At 38.7% G+C, this 20667-nt stretch overlaps 1 protein-coding gene across 2 annotated transcripts in view; it reads right to left on the bottom strand.

Annotated features, from left to right (window-relative positions):
* CASP8AP2 (caspase 8 associated protein 2) overlaps window positions 1-20286 on the bottom strand; it is a 38955-nt gene extending 18669 nt beyond the window's left edge. The window contains exons 1-3 of one of the 2 annotated variants that reach the window (XM_036065151.2): window positions 20173-20286; window positions 5332-5414; window positions 2210-2278 (exon numbers count right to left, since the gene is read on the bottom strand). In XM_036065151.2, coding sequence (XP_035921044.1) covers window positions 2210-2278; window positions 5332-5386 — 124 coding nt within the window. In that variant the 5' untranslated portion in view covers window positions 5387-5414; window positions 20173-20286. Of the gene's footprint in view, window positions 1-2209; window positions 2279-5331; window positions 5415-18353; window positions 18372-20172 lie in introns of those variants that run through there. The other variant, XM_078054996.1, reaches the window with a different exon arrangement.
* Window positions 20287-20667: the final 381 nt, after the last annotated feature.

Consider the following 20667-nt stretch of genomic DNA (forward strand, 5'->3'; position numbering starts at 1 on the left):
TGCCTGGGTGGCTCAATCGATTAAGTGTCCAACTCTTGATTTTGGGTCAGGTCATAATCTCAGGGTTGTGTGATCAAGCCCTCTCCCTATGCTGCTCATGTTCTCTCTTTCTCTCTCCCCCCAAAATTAATTAATTAATTAATAAAAATAAGCTTCAGCACAGCAAAGGAAACCATCAACAAAATGAAAACGCAACTCACAGAATGGGAGACAATATTTGCAAAGTATGTATCTGAAAGGAGGTTAATATCCAAAACATATAAAGAACTCATACCACTCAATAGCCAAAAAAAAAAAAACCTGATGGAAAAATGGGCAGAGAAACTGAACAGACATTTTTCCAAAGACAGACAAATGGCCAACAGGAACACGAAAATGTGCTCCACATGACTAATTACCACGGAAATGCAAATCAAAACCACAATGAGATATTGCTTTACACCTGTTAGAATGGCTACCATCAAAAAGACAAGAAATAAAAAGGTTAAAAGAGATAAAAATAGTATTTTAATAACTTTGTATAGTGACAAATGGTAACTACACTTACCATGACCACTGCCTCTAAGGTATAGAACTGTCAAATCACTATGTTGTATACTTGAAACTAATATAAGTCTATATGTCAAGTATACTTCAATAAAATAAATGAATAAATAAAAAATAAAAAGCACTTGCCCCACTTAGCACGTAAACGTCCAGTAAAGGTTGCTGTTTCTATCAGAGACCTCCCCTTAAAAAAACAACAACAACCACAAGACAAGCGTTGGCAAAGCCATGGAGAAAATGGAACCCTTGTGCACAGTTGGCAGGAATATAAACTGGTGCAGTACTATGGAAAACACTGTGGAGGTTCCTCAAAAACTTAAAAATAGAACCATGATATGATTCAGCAATCCCACCTCTGGATATTTATCCAAAGGATATAAAAACAGGATCTCAAAGAGATTGCACACCCATGTTCACTGGAGCATTAATCACAATAGCCAAGGTATGGAAAGAACCTAGGTGTTCATTAATGGAAGGTTAAAGGTGATGTGGTGTACATATACGTGTGTGTGTGTGTGTGTGTGTGTGTCTACATATATACACACCCAATGGAATATTATTCAGCCATGAGAAAGAAGGACATCCTGCCATTTGCAACAACATGGATGGACCTTGAGGACATTATGCTAAATGAAATAAATCAGAGAAAGACAAATATGGTACGATATCAACTTCCATGTGAAATCTAAAAATGCCAAATACATAGAAAGAGAGACTAGAATGGTGGTTACCAGGGGCTGGGGTGGGGGGTTGGGGAAGAAGAGATGTTGATCAAAGAGTATAAACTTCCAGCTATAAGATGAGTAAGTTCTGGGGATCTAAAATACAGCACAGTGATTATAGTTAATCATACTGTATTACATACTTAAAAGCAAGGGAAAGTTGCTAAGAGAATAGATCTTAAATGTTCTCACCACAAAAAAGAGACAGTAATTATGTGACAGGATTGATGCAGGTGTTTGCTTAGGCTAAAGTGGTAATCATTCCGCAACATATATCTGTATCAAATCAATACTTACATACCTTAAACTTATACAATGTTAAATGTCAACTATATCTCAATAAAGCTGGGAAAAAAAGAAAATATATGTGCTAAATTTTTTGATGGTGTGTCTACTTCAACTCAAAGGGCGATACATTTCTCCATCTGCATTTCATCCAAATCTATACTGACTGGTTGGAAAACCAATTTACCTAAAATGCTTATGTCAACAAATCAGATGTGAGGATCATATCTGCTCAAAGCTTTGAGATATTTGATTATGGAAAAGGTTTCTAATTTGGTTAGGTCATTCATCTCTCTGCATATCACACTCTTACTGATACATCTGAAAACATTTATAGCAACTACCCTTTTCAAAAGTTCTAATATCATGTAAGCTGTGACAGTATGAGTAGTAACATATGTATAGATACCAACAGCTGCATCTTAATGGTACAAAATATATTTGCTCAAGGTCCAGTTAAATCTGAGACGTAGATGATAGAAAACCTGAGTGCTAGTTTGTTTTACTGATCAAACTTTAGTCAAGAAAATAAAATCATTGCAAGAATGGTCAAATTGTTCAGGAACTATGCATTACTCCGAGAACTGGTAACAACAAAATACTTCCAATGGATTGACCAAATAAAATAAAACTCTTTTATTTTAGAATTTACATACCAGAAACAGCACTGTCCAACCCAGCATATATGTCCAAAGAACCTTCATCATTATTTTTAAGAGGAGAAGCTGCAAGAAAATGAAAGACTCTTTAAAACTGATTTTATGCACTTAGTGAAGTTTTTCTATTCCTACTCTGAAGAAACAGGAAAAGGAGACTTTATTAGCCGTATACCAAAAAAGACCATTGTTTATAAGTTTTTATACATCCTTATAAACAGAAAGATCTCAGTACACAGATTTATGACTCAGTATCTAAGATTTAAGCTTAAAAACTCACTTTCAAAAAGAAACTTTTGAGAAGGTTCCAAGTCCAATAATAGCAGAGTAGTTCTATGAGACCAATCCTCCTGCTGTTAACAACTATAAACTCCAAGCAAACTATTAAAAGCTATCTACAGTCAAATGCTCTACCACTAGACTATTATTGCAGTGATCATTTCCCATTATATACAAATACCGAGTCATTATGTCAAACACCTAAACTAATAGAAAGTTGTATGTATAATTATACCTCAATTTGAAGAAAAAAAAAAGGGCGATCTAAAAAACTAAAAAGCAACCCAAAGCAGGCAAAAACTGAAGGGAAGACAATACCTGAAAAAGAAAACAGTCTTATATGCATTCCCTATCCTCCTTTTATTACAAATTTTTTGTAGAAGGTTAGGCCCTACTTGCAGCCAACAATGGGCAGTAAAAACTCAGATGGAAACCTCTAGTCCTAATACCTTGAAGCACAAGACAAAGAATTTGGGAGTGGTAATAGCAACTAGAAACTAAGAAAGAAAATCCAGAAAGCCACAGAGAGAATTCCCCAAATTGTGCCCAAATCTCCAAGTGACCCCTAAAGTACATAAGTAAAGGTTAGAACTCCAAAACGTCCAGCTAAAGTTAAAATATCTGAAGAGTTTTCAGCTGCTATCCACCACAAGTAAGACAGAAGTTTAAGTTCAGCCAAGTTAAATACTTGCTGAACAGTAAAAACAACATTCTTCAGAGCAATATAGCATAATCCAATGTTTCCAGAACATAACAGAAATCAGTGTCCAGAATGCAATCCAAAATTACTACATAGCAAATCTTGTCAGAGAAATATAAATCATTAAAACAAAGAATGTGGGGCACCTGGCTGGCTCAGTTGGAGGAGCGTGCAACTCTTGATCTCAGGGTCATAAGTTCGAGCCCCACACTGGGTATAGAGATTACTAAAAAAAAAAATAATAAGCTAAAAAAAAACAACAAAGAATGAAAATCCTAAAACTGAAAACTACAATTTCTACTTTTAAAAAATTCACTGAATGTGCTTGACAGTAGAGCCAGTGAACTTGAAGACAGATCAATAAAAATTACCCAATCTGAAGAACAGAGAGAAAAAGATTTAAAACAAAATCAAACAAATGAATAAACAACAATAAAAGTCTTAGTAACCTATAGGATAATGTCAAAAGTTCTCACATACTATATATCTGGAGTCCCAGAAGAAAAGACAGAATGGGGAGGAAAAATTATTCTAGAAGAATACTAAAGGATACTAGAAGGACTAGAAATGATAAATAATTGAGTAAATACAAAAGACTAATTTTTCTTAATTTCTTTTAATTCTTCTTAATTTTTTTGAAGATACATAGAATGGTTTAAAGTAAAAATTACAGGGGCACCTGGGTGGCTCAGTCATTAAGCATCTGCATTCGGCTCAGGTCATGATCCCGGGGTCCTGGGATAGAGCCCCACATCGGGCTCCCTGCTCCACGGGAAGCCTGCTTCTCCCCCTCCCACTCCCCCTGCTTGTGTTCCTGCTCTCGCTATATCTCTCTGTCAAGTAAATAAATAAAATCTTTATAAAAAAAAATAAAGTAAAAATTACAGCTTTGTTTCATGAGGTTTATGACATCGTTAACATAAAAGGATGAATGGAGGTTAAAGACAACGATATATACAAGATTCTACATCTTAGGTGAAAAGGTACAATACTAGGAAGCAGATTACAACATGTTAAAGAAGTATACTGCAATCTCTTGAGCAACCACTAAAAAATAATGCAGAGGTGTAGTCCATAAAGCTAATATATAAATTAGAATGGAATTCCAAGGGGCACCTGGGTGGCTCAGTTGGTTAAGTAACTACCTTCGGCTCAGGTCATGATCCCGGAGTCCTGGGATCAAGGCCCACAACAGGCTCCTAGCTCAGCGGGGAGCCTGCTTCTCCCTCTGATCCTCTCCCCTCTCATGCTGTCTCTCACTCTTTCTCTCTCTCTCTCTCTCTCAAATAAATAAACAAATAAATAAAATCTTAAAAAAAAAATCTTAAAAAAAAAAAGAATGGAATTCTAAAATATATTAACATTTGAAAGAAGGCAAGAAAATCAGAAAGAAAACTGTGAGAAAAACTAAAATAAAGTATTAAAATGACAGATTAAATTCCAATCACAATAATAAAGAAAATTTGGGGGTTAACTGATAAAAGAGGAATAAAAACAGCAGATTAAATAAAAGTATTGTATCAATGTTAAATTTACTGAAATTGATAATTATGCTGTTGTTATATTAAAAAACCTAACTTTTTCGGGGCGCCTGGGTGGCTCAGTCGTTAAGCGTCTGCCTTCGGCTCGGGTCATGGTCCTGGGGTCCTGGGATCAAGCCCCACATCGGGCTCCTTGCTCAGCCAGGAGCCTGCTGCTCCCTCTCCCACTCCCCCTGCTTGTGTTCCCTCTCTAGCTGTCTGTCTGTCTCTGTCAAATAAATAAAATCTTTAAAAAAAATTTTTTTTTAAAATTTAAAATAAATAAAAATTAAAAACCTAACTTTTTCTTATGAAATACACATGAATTATACAAAAAATGTATGCAACTTGGGAGTAACAAATACCTACTTCGTATTTCTTTGGACATGACAATAAATATCATTATCACTTATACTGGCAAAGTTGTTAATTTCATTAAATTTAAGAGACCTGAAAGCATACAATAAGAAAGTTCACATTTACTAAGCAGTTCCTATTTGCCAGGCACTTTATTGTATTAATTCACTTATGTGTGAGAGGAAAAAGTTAATGAGTGGTATCAATGAAAATAAATTATTTTATAATTAAATAAATTTATAAAGACAGTTAAAATGAGCTCTTACCAGAAAAGACATCAAATAAACTTGTTCCATCACCATTGTCATCATCTGCTGCCATGATCCTATTTCCTTTTGACAGTCGCCATCTAAAGTATTAAATATAAAGATTTTCCACTTAAAATCAACCTCACAATACAGACAGTAAACCTAGCTTTAAGTTAAAAAGCAACTTCCAAATTTGGACACAATGAATAAATTCACTCTCTATCCACTTTAAAGAAAGTGCCTAACATTTTCCAAAACCTTAAACTTGCTTATTATAGTTAAATCATGCCACAAAGTAAATGATGCTAATTTTATAAAATAGACCAAAATACAAATTAACTTTTATACAAAAATAAACCAACTATCATACTAAGTAAGTACAACCATGTGGTGAGTTCTGTGAGTCCTCTTAGCAAATCATCCAACCTAGGGTTGGTCTTGGGAACTCCAGACATACATGTTTTCACCAGTAAGAGAGTAAACAGGTAAAGAGCAAAGAATTTAATACTATACTAGGCCTGGTACAGTGAGATGTGAGAAAAGATGTGAGGAAAAGAGGTATTCTCATACATCACCCAAGTGTATACTGGTACAAGCTCTATGGAGGCAATCTGACAATAGCTATCACATTTTTAAATGCAAATAATCTTTGACCCAACAAGCATATCCAGTAATGTGTTCTACAGATAACAAGCACATGGTTACAAAATGTACGTAAAGGAATATTCAATGCAGTGCTGTTTGTAGTGGCAAGAATGGAAGCAACAAAAGAATCCAAAACAGTTAAAAAAAAAAAAAATCTGACTTATCTGACATTCTCCATTCTGCCAGTAAAATTTGCTGAATGGTGCCTATGGTCAATGAACTGTGGCTACTGAGGGTCATTAAGGATACCTGCACCTGTGCATTTCTGCTCCCACCAAGATATACTCTTTATCAACAGTCAGGTTACATTTACTACCAAATCCAATTATGCCAGTTTCCTTATTTTTCTAAGTAATAGTATTATGAAGGATTACATTGCCAAAGGAAGTTCTTTTCCAGTGAAATCTAAGCTGAATGCTCTGAAAAGACTCAAGGTGAGTAAGTAAGATACACAATTGCCTGTCAAATCAAGTGAGGTAGAGATAATCCAAAATACTGGAAGAGAAAATCTAGTCTGTACCTATGCTAATTCACAAGTATCTTAACTCCCTTTTAATTTTTAAAAAAAGTGATGGAGGGGTGCCTGGGTGGCTCAGTTGGTTAAGCGACTGCCTTCGGCTCAGGTCATGATCCTGGAGTCCCGGGATCGAGTCCCACATCGGGCTCCCTGCTCAGCAGGGGGTCTGCTTCTCCCTCTGACCCTCTTCCCTCTTGTGCTCTCTGCCTCTCATTCTCTCTCAAATAAATAAATAAAATCTTTAAAAAAAAAAAAAAAAAACGAAAAAAAAAGTGATGGAAATCATAAGCAATGTCTTATGAGTGTGGTTTATGCAAAAAAGAAGTCAGGGGCACCTGGCTCAATAGGTAAAGCATGTGACTTTTGATCTCAGGGTCGTGAGTTCAAGCCTCACGTTGGGCATAGAGCTTACTTAAAAAGAAAAAAAAAAAGTCAGAACTCTAATCAGTGGATTCATTCTCAAAGAAAAGGTCACGGTTCTACCACAAGAGATACAATTTATGTTATTCCTTTAAATAAAATTAAAGTATACATCTTTTCTTATTCATTACTCACATTTCCCATTCCAACATTTTTTCCAATTAGCTGATTTGATCAATTGCTATAGCCTGTACAGTAATTACAAAAGGTACAAATGGCATAATCACATCTGGCAACTAATACAACTGACTCTGGGTAAAGCAAAATTCTACTGATGGAGCAGAAACTCAAAGGCTTCCTAACAGTAACCTACTACTAGCTGTAAACTGTCATATGGAGGAGGGAACATCAGTCAATGGGTTTTTTACAGAATGGAGATAATGATTTAGTTAAACAGAGACCAAATAGATCAAAGTTTTCACTGCATATCATTTCACAGTTTTCGTTTTTACCCTGGCAGGTATTGCTTAAAAAAAAAAAAAAAAAAAGACCTACTTGGCCTATTAAGTTAAAACTAAGAAATCAATAGAAGAGAACTAAAAAAGCCTGGATCTTTTGTCCCTCACCAGTCTTAAATTTTTCTACAGTTGCTTATGGAAACATTGTCCACACCTTAATCTCTAGGTCCCTGACCACTGAAAGTATGTTTTTAGTTACTTATAAATTTAATAGAAAGTGACTGCTCATTTCTTAAGTCATATCATCTGTTACATTAAGAGTTCTTCAAAATTATTTCTGAGAATAATATGTACAGTAATATGAAGTAGTCAAATTATATATGTAATTTCTCACTACGTACACATAAAAAGTTAAAGGAACTGTGGCAATTATCATGCCTCTCAATTTCAAATCCACCCTTCTGTGATAATGAAGAATGGCCTTGTAAATATAAGGCCTTTGTAACTGGCTCAGTGTTAAACCTTCTCAGTAGAGTGCTGAAGAGACACTGGCAAGGAAGGTTTTTCCTCCTAGTTTCAGTGAGCCTGGCTAGCCAGGCTCCTGCAGAACATCTTTCTCTGGCATCTAGTTCCTGCAGCAGATAGTCTCTCCAGCACCAGGCTCCTACAGGGCACAATTTCTCTACACACCCACCTCCTGTAAGTGAGTTTCTATTACAAAGGACTCCTGTAGGACCCAGCTTGCTACTGCCAGGCTCATGGAGAGGGCAGCTTCCCCAACTCTTGGATCCCACAGCACTTGACAGCCAGCAGAATACAGGAGCATCCCTATGCATCTTTTCTACCAGATTCAAAGCAATGTCACCAGCAGGGCACTTAGCAACTTCTCTACCATTCACTTAGCCCAGCCATGCACCCTCCAACGAGGGGGAAGACAGCCTTTCCTTGGATGATCTATCTCAACCCTAGAGGATGGCCACTCTTCTCATCTTCTATTCCTATGTTCTTTAGAGTTATCTTTAACTCTCACCAACCAATTTCCAGTTACTCCAACTGTCTGTTAATAATTCTTTATTCTAGGGCCACCTGGCTGGTTCAGTCAGTAGAGCATGTGACTCTTGGTCTCAGGGACGTGAGGTCAAGCCCCACAATGGGCATGGAGCCTACTTTAAAAACAATAATAATAATTCTTTATTGTAAGAATTCTCTTTTCAAATTACTGTGTGGTTTTTGTGGTTTTTGTCTCCTGACTGGACCCTATCTGATACAGATAACAGTCATAATAGAGATTTTAAGACACTTTTCTCTGCTGATCAAGCATTTAATTAAAGATATAGGTCTGAATACAAAACTTACAGGTCTGATCTGATTTCGTATCCCTGCATGCAACAATTCAGAGAACTTATATTATGTTCAGGTACATCTATAAGAATTGACTACATATCATGACAGAGCAATTTTCAACAAGTATCACAGAAGTGCTTTTATCAAAACCAACAAAATTCAGGGATGCCTGTCTGGCTCAGTCTATGCAGCGTGCGATTCTTGATTTCAGGATGAGTTCAAGTCCCACAGTGGGCATGGGAGCCCACCTTAAAAAATAAAAAACAATAAAATTCGAAGTTAACAATGCACTCTTAAATTTCCCAGCTCCTTTGGAAATTTGCAAGCATAGGTCAAAGAACAAATATTAACAGAAATGGGGAAATATAGAACTGAATCACAATGAATACACCATATAGCAAAGTTTGTGGAATACAATCAAAATAATACTTTTAGAGTAAAAGAAGACAAAGTATTAATGAGTTCATCATCCAACTCAAGAAGTTAGAAAAAGGTCCAATAAATGTGTATTGTAGTTTTAAAAAAAGGTCAGAAAAAGAACAAAGTAAACCCAAAGAAAGAAACACATAAAGAACATAAATTAATAAAAAGCAACAAGCACTATAAAGATGAATAAAAATAAACGCTAGTTCTTTGAAAAGACAAATTAAATAGGCAAATGCTGGGCCAAACTAATCAAGAAAAAGTAGACACAAACATTAGGAATAAGAAAGGAGTGACAGCTTCATATATAGCAGAGATTACATTACTGAAAGAAAGCTCTAAGCAAAATACATCAGTCAGAGAAAGACAAATACCATATGATTTTACTCACTTGGAATTTAAGAAACAAAACAGATGAACACGGTGGGGAGAAAAGGAGATAGGCAGAGCCAGACAGGCTCTTAACTATGGAGAACAAACTAGGGGTTGCTGGAGGAGAAGTGGGCAAGGAGGATGGGTTAAATGGGTGATGGGAATTAAGGAGGGCACTTATTGTAGGAGCACTGGGTGTTGTACGTGATGAATCCTTAGACTCTACATCTGAAACTAATGTTATACTGTATGTTAACTAACTGGAATTTAAATGAAAACTTAAAGAAAAAAAATACTATGAAAGAAAGTTCAATGAAATGGACAGTTTTTTAGAAAAATGTAACTGGCCAAAACTGACTCAAGAAGAAACAGAAAACATGGACATATTTAGGATGATGAGAAAATTTGATACAGCACTTAATCTATTCATAAAGAAACTACCAAGCCCAGACAGTTTCACAGGTGAACTCTACAATACCTTCAAAGAACAGATAAAACATAATATATTCCAGACAGCAGAAAGGGAAAAAGAGGCTAAGAGACAAATAATTTCATAAAGTTAGGACAGTGTAGACATCAAAACTGGGCAAAAATAGGACAAAGTTGGAAAATTACAAGACAGGAAAACTATAGGCCAATTTTCTTATGCGCATAAAAACAGCCTTTAAAAAAATTAGCCAAATGCATCCAGCAAGCCATTAAACAAAAAACAAAAACAAGGGGTGCCTGGCTGGCTCAGTCAGAAGAGCAAGAGACTCTTGATCTTAGGGTTATAAGTTTGAGCCCCACACTGGGTGTAGAGATTATTTAAAAATAAAATCTGTAGGGGCACCTGAGTGACTCAGTCGGTTAAAAGTTCCTGATTTCAGCTCAGGTCATGATCTCAGGGTTGTAAGATCAAGCCCCGCAGCGGGCTCTGTGCTCAGCAGCGTCTGCTTGAGATTCTCTCTCCCTCTCCCTCTGCACCCCCCTCAAATAAATAAATAAATAAATAAATAAAATCTTTAAAAAAATCACACACACACACTACAGACAAGTGAGCTTTACCCCAAAAATGCAAGAACGGTATAACATTAAAAAGTCAATTAGCATTAGTACTGTCCTCTGGTTAGTAATTTGCTTCCCAGGGGGTTATATGTTAACAGTTCTAATACTATTACACATGTATATTGGAAATGAACAATTTACATAAATGCATAATAGATGGTAGGAACTGTATTTTTCACTACTGAAGTGGGAGGTTACAGAAAAAAAGAGAACAAGCTAGAATGATCCCTGTGGTAATGGATTAGAGTTGAAGACATCAGGAAGAACCTACACTTAATTTAATGCAGATAATGATATAAATAATGATATTTCTAGATATAGAAATATTGGGGCGCCTGGGTGGCTCAGTCGTTAAGTGTCTGCCTTTGGCTCAGGTCATGTTCCCAGGGTCCTGGGATCGAGCCCCACATCGGACTTCCTGCTCAGTGGGAAGCCTGCTTCTCCCTCTCTCACTCCCCCTGCTTGTGTTTCCTCTTTCACTGTGTCTCTCTGTCAAACAAATAAATAAAATCTTAAAAAAAAAAATTGATAGATATATATATGTATATATATACACACACACATTAGTTAACAGACACCCATATATTTCTTTGCTCTATCAGCTGAGAGGGCCTAAAAAACAACATCCCAATAGCCGTAAGCACACCTAAGTATTCACATCTTGGCTTCTAACACTATTCTCCATTAAAATGGACCAGGGCTCCTGGAAGAAATGGCTGATTTTAAAACAAGAGCAGAAAATACACAAGATGAAATTAGAGCATCTTCTAGCACACACACACACAAAAAAATTGATGAAAGGGGTGCCTGGCTGGCTCAGTCAGTAGAGCATACAACTCTTGATCTCAGGGTTGTGAGTTTGAGCCCAACACTGGGTGTAGAGATTACTAAAAAAAAAAAATAAACCTTTAAAAAATTAATTAATTAGGGGTACCTGGGTGGCTCAGTCAGTTAAGCATCTGCCTTTGGCTCATGTCATGATCTTGGAGTCCTGGGACTGCACCCCACATTGGGCTCCCTGCTCAGAGGGAGTGCTTCTCCCTCTGCCTCTGCCTCTGTCTCCGACTCATGCTTACTCTCTCTTAAATGAATAAATAAAATATTTTTTTAAATAAATGAATAAATAAAAATTAAAAATTAATTAATAAAATTTTTAAAAATCTTCCTCAAGCTTAAAAAAAAAGATTTATAAAGGTATGTCAAAAGGGCACTGGAACCAACTGAAAGTTCCCAAGAGCCAAGAGCCAAAGCTGGAACAATCTGAGCAACAAATTAAAGTAGTATTAGATTATAACCCAAAATATAAAATAAATATATATGAGTCCATACTGATACCAATAAATTAGTAAATGGAGAGGAGACAAATTATCCATGCAGAATTCCAAATAAATTATGTTATTTATTTATAGAGCAGGCAGGGCGTAATTTCACACTATCAAATGTGCATTAGTGACTTCCTTCCAAAGAGTAGAGTACGAAATGGGGTGTAGAGAGGGCTTTACAGTGAGGAAACCTGACCACAAACACTTCAGTCAGATGATCAAGTCAATATCAACAGTCATAAATCATGTTGATAGTATGTACTCTCCATATGATGTGATGAAAATGGCACTTTACCTGTGAACTTCACCAAAACCCATAACCTCAGACTAATCATGAGACAAACATCAGACAAATTCTAATAGTAGAGTATCTACAATACACCTGAATAGTTCTCCTCAAAACTGCCAAGGACATTAAAAACAAAGAATGTGGGAAAGTGTTACAGTCAAGAGCAGCCTAAGACATGACAACTAAACATAATATGGTACCCTGGAACAGAAAAAGGGTAAACATTAGGTAAAAATGAAGAAAATCTGAATAAACTATGGATTTAGTTAATAATGTATCAGGGTAGGGGCACCTGTCTGGCTCAGTTGGTAGAGCATGTGACTCTTGATCTCGGGATTGTAGGTTCGAGCCCCACGTTGGGTGTAGGGATTATTTAAAAATAAAATCTTTAGGGACGCCTGGGTGGCCCAGTCAGTTGAGTGTCCAATTCGGTTTCAACTCAGGTCATGATGTCAGGATCATGGGATCACGCCCTGTATCAGGCTCTGCGCTCGAGGTGAAGCCTACTTGGGATTCTCTCTTCCTCTCCCTCTTGCACCTCCTGCTCCTACTCGTGAGTTCTCATGCTCACTCTCTCTCATAAATAAATAAATCTTAAAAAAATTTTTTTTAAATAATAATAAATACACATAATTCATATATAGGAAAACTCAATATCAAAGTTGGAAATGTTCCCCAACCTTATCTATAAACTCAATGGAATTCCAGTCAAACTTAAGAAGTTGACCATAAAATTCAAATTGAACTGTAAAGGGCCTAGTAGAGTCAGGACATTTTTTGTTTTGACAGAAAGGGAGTTAAGCTTTTTATGAAGTATAACATAAAGAACAAAACACAATCATAAGTATACAGTCCTATGATTCTTGACAACCTAAGCACATCTAACTGCCACCCGGATTCAAAAACAGATCATTATCAGTACCCTAGAAGTACTCCTCATGCCCCCTGGTAGCCACTATCCACTCCCAAATGTTGGCAAAGATGTGTGAAGAATAAAATCATACACATTGCTGATGACTTGCTTTGTAGAAGAAGGACCTGCATATCAGTGGAGGAGTGGGAGGTATCTGTGGAGATATGTAGATTCTAAATGAGAAGAGGATTGGAAGATAAGACTGTCATAATTAGAGTCAAACAGAAGATACTAAATGTCCAAGGAATCTGGTCTTGAACATTCAGAAGGTCAGAGTACGGAAGGTTTTTGAGTTAGAAGCATTAGTATAAAGAAATGAAATAGTAAGATTAATGTGTGGAATGAACTAGAAAGACAAAAGTATAGGAAAAGAAACTGGAAAGTAGACTACTATGAGAGTCCACATAATAAGAAAACCCAAGATGGAGACAGTGAGAATGAAAAGAATATGAGACATAATAATGGAAGAAAGCAAATAGGGTAGATGCCTGGATATGGGAAATATAAACAATCATCCCCTGCCTCAACTCATTCTCAAGCTACAAACTTCCATTATCTTTGACTCATATCAACACTTACTTTTCTTATATCCACACTTAAAATCACAAATCCTTAGTGATTTTATTTTTAAATCTCTCAAATTTAATGTCTCCTTTCCACTCAGTTATTCCAGTTTCTGATATAATTATTTCTCACTTAAATTATTACACAGTATCCTAGCTGGGGCGCCTGGGTGGCTCAGTTGGTTAAGCGTCTGCCTTCGGCTCAGGTCATGATCCCAGAGTTCTGGCATAGAGCCCAGCTGGCATCAGCCCAGCATCGCTTCCTGCTCAGCAGGGAATCTGCTTCTCTCTCTCTCTCTCTCTCTCTCTCTCTCTGCCCCTCCCCCCACTCGTATTCTGTGTCTCTCTCTCTCTCAAATAAATAACATCTTTAAAAAACAGTAACAGTTAAAAAAAAAAGGGCGCCTGGGTGGCTCAGTTGGTTAAGCGACTGCCTTCGGCTCAGGTCATGATCCTGGAGTCCCAGGATCGAGTCCCGCATCGGGCTCCCTGCTCAGCAGGGAGTCTGCTTCTCCCTCTGACCCTCCCCCCTCTCATGTGCTCTCTCTCTCTCTTTCAAATAAATAAATAAAATCTTTAAAAATAAATAAATAAATAAATAAATAAATAAATAAAAAACTTCTAGCTAGTTTCCATACAACAACACCTTTTTCCTTCTACCACTTTTTTTTTTTTTTTTAAGATTTATTTATTTATTTTTGAGAGCACGGGGGAAGGGACTGAAGGAGAGGAAGAGAGAAAATCTTAAGCAGACTCCACGCTCAGCACAGAGCCCGACACTGGACTTGATCTCACAACCCTGAGATCATGACCTTAGCCGCAATCAAGTCAGACACTTAACTGACTGAGCCACCCAGGGGCCCCTCCTTCTACCACTTTCCACACTAAAGCCCAAATCCTGTTGATGTCTAACCTGTTTCACTCCCAGGTTAAAAACCTTTAAGAGCTACCCAAAACATTACTGAATTAAGCTTTCCTAGCACAGAACAAGGCCTTTCCAGAAATATCACAACTTTTCTATCTCACACTGTTCCCTTCACCTGCCCCATTTAGCCAAATGAGAAATTCTGTACTACCACCACGTTTCTATAATGCAAGGTAGCACACACATTACTGAGAAGTAGAGAACGATTTTAGCATAATGCAGAAATTATATTGGTTCAGACAGGGATCTTTCCAGATCGTTCAAGTTTTGAACCGTTAAGTAATAGCAGCTAAATGCAGCAAGCCTTGAAGGAATCTAGTCCTAAGCTGATGCCATTATCCTAGATGCCCATTAGTCCCTTCTTCCTCTGGTCTCAGTACAGTAACAGGCTTTGTCTTGCAGGGTGTAAGCATGGTTTTCCTCAATCTTTGGGAGGCAGCAGGCGGGTGAGGGACCCAAACACCAGGCAGTGAGCCAAAGCCATTCAGTCTGCCATCACAGTATTTCACACAAAACTTGCAACTGCCTCTACATCTACAACCTGTGATGTTTATTTATGTCCCTGTTCTTGTCTGCACAAATCGACAGCTTCAATTCTTCCTTTTCCTTCTTCTATCAATCTACCTTCATCTTTCTTTTTTCTTAAGAAAAAAATCTAGGGGTGCCTGGGTGGCTCAGTCGTTAAGCGTCTGCCTTCAGCTCAGGTCATGATCCCAGCGTCCTGGGATCGAGCCCCGCATCGGGCTCCCTGCCCAGCGGGAAGCCTCCTTCTCCCTCTCCCACTCCCCCTGCTTGTGCTCTCTCTCTCTCTGACAAATAAATAAAATCTTTAAAAAAAAAAAAATCTGTATTTACTGAGATATTTATTAGGAATTTCACATGTGTTAACTATGCCAATATTTTTTTTTAAGATTTTTTATTAGTAACATGAGTAGATAGGTTTTGTGTATTCTACCTGTTTTTCCCATAAACCCTGTTTTAGTGAGTTACAGAACTGAAGGTTTTTCAAAAATGCATACATTAAAGCAGAAATGTCTGTACTTGCAGTTCCTGAACTATGCCATGTACTTCAATTCCACAGTATCTTGCTCATTCTGTCTCTTTACCTGGACTGCTCATCCTCTTCCCAAACCCAGCTACCATAAAAGAGAATCCCTTTTCTAGAGACACAGTTAATCCTCATTCCCTTATTGAACTGACATACACTGAACACACCATTACATTTAGCTACCCATTGCAATCATTTGCTTTCTGAAGTTGTTCTTAGGCTTTAGCACGCATCAGAAACACCTAACAGAGTTAGAACACAAGGCTGATGGGTCCATCCCCCCAAAATTACTGATTCCGTAGGTCTGGAGTGAGATTTGAAAATCTGGATCTCCACTGCTAGTCTAAGGACCACACTTTGAGAACTACCTTATTTTTTTTTTTTTTTTAATTTTACTTTTCAGTAATCTCTACACCCATCATGGGGCTTGAACTTACAACCTCCAAGACCAAGAGCTGCATGCTCCACTGACTGAGCCAGCCAGGCACCCAGAAAACTACCTTTATTAGACCAGTGCTGTCCAACAGAACTTTCTATAATGATAAAATTCTTCTGCATATCTGAGCTGTCCAATAAAACTACTGAGCACATGTGGCTATTGAGTACATAAAATATGCATAGTGTGACTGAGTATATTAGTTGTTTTTTTTTTTTTAAGATTTTTATTTATTTGAGAGAGAGTATAAGCAGAGAGAGCAGCAGGCAGAGGGAGAAGCAGCCCCCCCCACCCCCACCCCACAGAGCAGGGAGCCCAATGCAGGGCTAGATCCCAGGACCCTGGGATCATGACCTGAGCCGAAGGCAGACGCTTAACCAACTGAGCCCCCCAGGCGTCCCAAGTATATTAGTTTCTTATTGCTGTTCTAACAACTTACCACAAACTTAGTGTCTTAACGCAAATTTGTTATCTTACAGTCTCGTTTACCACAAAAAGCTTACAGAAAGGACTTCACAGAGCTGTAGTTATTTCAACTTCAATAACAACTAACTAGCTCTAAATGCTATTGGGTCCTTATAAAAATGTATTTGAATGCTGTCCTAAGGCAATGAAGTCGGGGACATCAATATCTTATTTACTATAACTGCAAAGCAAAATTTATTTCATTGGGTTAAACACTTGATAAGCAAACATAAGGGGGTAGGGGATAAAGAATAAGTACTGCCAGAAAAAGTAGGGGTACCAGATCAGATTTATAGACTCCTCTGCTGCTACCTCAGAATGCTTGAAAATTGGGAACTGTTGGTACTAAAATACAAACCAATAGTCAGCAATAATATGCTAAAGCTAATAAACACATTCCTCTAAGTCCAAACTCACCAAGTCCAAAACCAAGAGATCATCTTTCCATCAACATCTGTCACCTCCTGACATCTCTATTTCTTTGAGTAGCACTCGATTTCCCTAATAGCCTACTGATACTAGCCCACAATGTGTCTCCCATTTATCCTCATTCTTGCCATCTGAATTTTATTTCAGGCTCCACTACAGTTACCTAATTATCTCCTCTCTCCAAATACATGTTACACACAACTGTTGGGTTAGTTTTTCTGAAGCAATCCTGCTCATATCACTTTCTGCTCAAAAACTTTCCATTACTTCCCAATGTCTATTGAATAAAGTCCAAACACCTTACCTTAATATACACTGATGCCTACTTTCTAGCCCCATCATTCACTATCCTGAGGTTTCCAAAATCCCAAGGTTCAGTCAAAATGGGTTCCTGTTTGCAAACACAATTCCTGATACCATCTCCCCACTATATCTAGGAGCTCACAAACAAGTCTGGGTGTGAATACCCACAGATTAGAATTTGAGAAGTAAGGTTTTAGAAAAGTCAGGCAATATATTACACAATTACCTGGACTTTTCCAGTACGAAATGGGAGAAACCACTGAAGGTCTTTAAAGCAAGAGAATATCATGATCAAATTTGCATTTCACGAATTTAACTCCAGCAAGAAGAGTACAGAAAATATTAGTAGCAAAAAACAGAGCAGACTATTAAAACAGTACAGGAGACAAAGAGGGGTGATTAAGTTATTAGCAGTGGAAATAAACAAGCAGATCTGAGATTTCTGCGGAGAATCAAAAAGATTTCATGGAAAGTGTATTCAAATGTCCACTCTTGACCACTTCAAAACCACAGCCTGAGCTGTCTTTTCAAAATGCAAATCTGGGGACACCTGGGTGGCTCAGTCAGTTAAGCGTCTGCCTTCAGCTCAGGTCATGATCCCAGAGTCCTGGGATTGAGCCCCACATCGGGCTCCCTGCTCGTCGGAGAGACTGCTTCTCCCTCTCCCACTGCTGCTGCTCCACCTGCTTATGTCAAATAAACAAAACCTTTAAAAAAAAAATGCAAATCTGATCATGTTCCCCCCCTGTGCTTAAAACCCGTCAGTGCTTCCTGCTGATTTTAGATTAAAAAACAAATTTTGTCACAATTTTGCTTACAAAGTCTAGAGTGACATGGCCTCTGCCTACAATTCCAGTTAGTCTGTGTCCTTCTTCCCATTTCCCCGCAGTCTTTACTCTTGATCATACCGACGTTCTTTCAGCTCCTTGAACACGCCATTGGTTCCCTCCCACTACAGCGCCTCTGCAGGGAGTGCTCTTTCCTCAATGCTCCAAGTCACTTAACTCATCTCTGGTATTTTGGCTTAAGTAATGTTTGAGGCTTCTCTGGCTACCCTCCCTCTCCACTAAGTCAGGCCCTCTCTATTATATTCTTATACCACTGTGTCCTTTCTCTATATGGCCTCTTCTCAGTTTATGATTACATTTTTGTGGGAATTCCTAAAGAAATGTCCATCTCACCCACTGGACTGTAAGCTCCATGAAGACCAGGACTGGTTCTGTCTGTTCACCAGTGTATCCCCAGCTCTCAGCACAGGGCTTTCCAAGTCAGTAGGTAATAAAAAAAAAGTATTTGTTGAATTACTCAAATTCCCAATTTATTAACAACAACTGTGAAGTTCCTAGCTTTGGTAGAACCAAAGAAAACAGGATGAATTATCTGTAGGACAGGCAAGGTGAAGATGTCTAATAGATAACTGGAAACTGGAGTATGTAGCACAAAAGACAAAACATAATCTGTAGAGATCAGATTACTCTCTTGAAATCACAAAGGCCAGTGATTCTCCTGGAAAAAGGAGGAGGGAAAAGAGGAAGGATTATGTATCAGAATCTCTCGGAAAGAGGGCTTATTCACACATGCTCTCACCTTCCCCCAAATGAAGATTTCAATATACAATGCAAGATACTACTGATACAGGAGTGTTGCACCTATGCAAAGTGGAGAGGCAAAATTTTACATGTTGAGAACCATGATGATGAAAGAAAATTGCTGCAAGGTCACTCAATCATTTTAGGAACAATTCCAATGGATTCAGATGTGAAGACAAAGCTTATGAGAGAAGGAATACCTAGCCTTTTTTGATAGGACAATGTTTTAAAAAGACAGTCTAAAGGAAATTTTCTTTAAAAAAAAAGAAAGACTGAAATAAGCATTTGTAGGGAAAAAACCAGGGGAGGAGAGTGTATCTTAAGGCTCATGGGAAAGGCTAAATGTAATACAGCAAGATCCCTGAAGAAAATGTAAAGGGAAAATAATAACAAACACCACATATACTGAACGCTATATGCCTGGATCTTAAATGTTCCAAATACATTATTTTAAATCTTCCCACCAAAGTCCCATAAAGTACATACTATTCTTTTTCCCGTTTTATAGATGAGGAAACAAATAACAAATGATTAAGAAACTTGCCCCAAGGTCAAACAGCTGATAAGTGGGATATCTGGGATTACATTCCAGCTTCTTCATTAAAGACAAGAATATTCATTAGAGATAAAAGTATAATTTTTTTCTTTGAAAGGGGGCCACCTCTTGTGAAATGGTTAGAAACGCTAGAAGATAACTGGGGTGGGGGTTGGGGAATTCTTGCCCTGGTCTCGGTCCCACTCCAATCAAAGAAGCACTGTGCGAGATGGGGGAGGGGCACCGAGGAAGGGGAAATGTTTGGAGCTGTAGGTGCGGAGAATCGAAAAGACCAGGGAAGAATCTGGAAAACACTGGGAAGAATGAGAGTCAACGCCAACTTGATCCCTGAAGCACAAATCCCGAGCTTCTACGAATTCTACACTAACATCTGAGTTGGGGCCAACTATGTGTCAGGCGCTGTTCTAGGCGTTGTGGAGATCAAGATAACTTCTCCGGGTATTACAGTCTCGGAAACAAACATCAGTGATGACCTGACACTTAGGAAAGACACATTCCTCCAGAATCGCATCCGAAAGCTTTAAGTACATTCCAAGACAAGATTGATTTGGGGGGGAGGGGCGGGAGGAGCAGTCAGAAGAGCAGTTCCTACATGCGCTCGCCCCAAGCACCCCTGGATACTCTCGAGGGACCACAGAGAGACGCAAATACGAGCCCAGAAACTACACCCGAGGGCGGCGGGAACGCAGCTACCTGCGGGCCGCGGACATCAGGCGCGCCCCCCTCCCCCGACTCCGCGGCTCCCTTGGACTCCCTGGCTCCCCGGAAACCGCCGGCTTCCGCTCGGGGCACTACCACGCCGTTCAGTCTCTTCCTGAACAGCCCCGCGCCGACCGGACCCCCAAATCAACTTACCCGCCCTGCCTAGCCCAAGATAGCCGGGGATCCTCTCTGGACACCGAGGTCTCCCTTGCATCTCCACCAATGCCAGTACGCAGTCAGGACGCGGAGGCGGGACTGAGCACCCATGGCCAATCAGACCACACGTAAAGCACGTCCCGGCGCACATAACTAGTTCCCGCCTTTGGGAGGGCTAAAAAAAAAAACACGGTTGGCGCCAAACTCGCGTAGGCTTGTGCGGACTTTAAGAGAAAGGGGCGGAGCCTAAGCTGGCGGGGACGGAGATGGGGCGGGGCTTCACTGCGGAAGGGGCGGGACCTTAGAGAAGGTGGGGGCGGAGTCTGGGAGAAGATAATGAAAGGAAAAGCAAACTCTGAGAAGGCCTTGTCATTTATTTAGTCCTTTATTCTATAAATTCTATTAAATGTCAACCGCGTGCTAGACGTGGTGCTGGACTCTGGCTCCATAATGATAAATAATCACTGTTCCTTACCCTCAGACAAGGGCAAT

Source organism: Halichoerus grypus, chromosome 9, assembly GCF_964656455.1.
Source record: "Halichoerus grypus chromosome 9, mHalGry1.hap1.1, whole genome shotgun sequence".
Classification (NCBI taxonomy): Eukaryota; Metazoa; Chordata; class Mammalia; order Carnivora; family Phocidae; genus Halichoerus; species Halichoerus grypus.